Source organism: Merops nubicus, unplaced genomic scaffold (assembly GCF_000691845.1).
Source record: "Merops nubicus isolate BGI_N331 unplaced genomic scaffold, ASM69184v1 scaffold23210, whole genome shotgun sequence".
In the NCBI taxonomy this organism is placed as follows: domain Eukaryota; kingdom Metazoa; phylum Chordata; class Aves; order Coraciiformes; family Meropidae; genus Merops; species Merops nubicus.
Window position 1 is genome coordinate 7,456 of NW_008583835.1, and position 1,527 is coordinate 8,982.

General features: G+C 57.6%; 1 protein-coding gene across 1 annotated transcript in view; it reads right to left on the bottom strand.

Annotated features, from left to right (window-relative positions):
- Positions 1–1,433, bottom strand: part of PPIH (peptidylprolyl isomerase H (cyclophilin H)) — a gene marked incomplete at its 5' end in the record, with an annotated part of 6,368 nt that extends 4,935 nt beyond the window's left edge. The window contains 3 exons of the mRNA XM_008942487.1: positions 473–515; positions 934–978; positions 1,410–1,433. Coding sequence (XP_008940735.1) covers positions 473–515; positions 934–978; positions 1,410–1,433 — 112 coding nt within the window. The remainder of the gene's footprint in view (positions 1–472; positions 516–933; positions 979–1,409) is intronic.
- Positions 1,434–1,527: the final 94 nt, after the last annotated feature.

A 1,527-nucleotide genomic window follows, 5' to 3' on the forward strand; every position in this document is an offset into this window, starting at 1 on the left:
CCCCAGGCCGCCCACCCCCGGTCCCCTCAGCCACTCCTCACCAGCCATGTTCCCCAGAGCCCTCCCCAGCTCTGCTGCCCTTCTCTGGACCTGCTCCAGCAATAGAATGACCTCCAAGAAGCTGCAGAGGAACCTGCAGGAAGGCTGCAGAACCAGTGCAACCAGGGAGCTCTGGCCCAGTGAGCTCAACTCACCATCCTGACAGTCATTCCCTTTCCATGTCACTTCAGCCCCATCTCTTCTGTGCTGCAACTCTGAGACAGGACCACAGACCCTACCCTGGCCTTCAGTGAGACCCTTCTTGCTCCCCAGGTGGCTCTGCACTAAGTGTAATTTATAAATCCTGCAAACAGTGGTGCCATGGGCAAAGCTCATGGAGCCTCAGGAGAAGCAGTCAAGCCCCGTGGGACATCTGAGCAGCATCACAATCAGCAACTCCCCAAAAGCAGGAAAGGAAGAGAGAAGTACCTACGTTTACAAAGTCACCTCCTTGGATCATGAAATCCTTTATTACCCTGGAAAAGTAAAACAAAACTTAGCTCTCAGCAGGCAAATGCCTTGAGAAACTGAACATGGAGTGAAGAGAAGTTCTGCCTCCCAGCACAACCAAAGTTACCAGGGTCTGTGAGTGCTGGAGTCTAAAATGGGCAACAAATATGAACTACTGGCTGCTGCCTGGTCATTTGGGACCCACCACTGCTCCACACAGGACAGGGACGAGGTGGCAGATGCCAGAAGATGATCCAGCACACCAGAACAGGGTGTGCTCCACCCAGTGAGCCCAGAAGGGCCACCCAAGAGCACCCCCAAATCCACAGAAGGACGAGAGGAGCCATGACCTAGAGACACCTCCCAGGGCAGTGACACCTCCAGGCAGATCCCAAACCAGCCCAGGCTGCTGTTCCATTCCCTGGACAACAGCAGATGAATTACCTGTGGAAAGTGCTTCCTTTGTAACCTATGGGAACACCATCTTTCCTGCAAGGAGATAGAGAGGAAAATCACTGCAGCTTCCTGGCCAGCCCAGCACAAGACCCCCAGAGGAACCCAGAGCCCCACAGGAGACTGTACATTAGCAGCTGCCCTGGTAAGGGGCTGAGCTGTGGCCTGTGCTGCCAGAGGCAAAGGGAAACCCTGCGTGGGCTCTGCACGTGACATGCTGCAGCTCCTACAACATCCAGACCATCATCCCAGGGGATCCCACTGCAAGGAGCAGCACGAGAGGGTGGGATTTGCAGACAGGGCTCCACAGCATCAGGCCCCACAGGGGAAGTCACCGGACCGGCCCAGCTCCCACAGAGCAGCCTGCTCCAGCTCCTTCAGCCTGTCCTGGCAGAGCAGGATGGACCTGCCAGCGAGCCCTCCTCCTCCTCACCCAGCCCCCTCCCTCCACGCTGCAGCCCACTCACCTGAACTCCCCTGTACAGAACTGCCTGGAAAACAAGAGGGAGAGCAGAGCGTGAGGCCGAGGGCTGTGCACAGCGAGCGTGGGCTGGGGGCAGGGCTGCCCCTCGGCTGGGGGCAGGG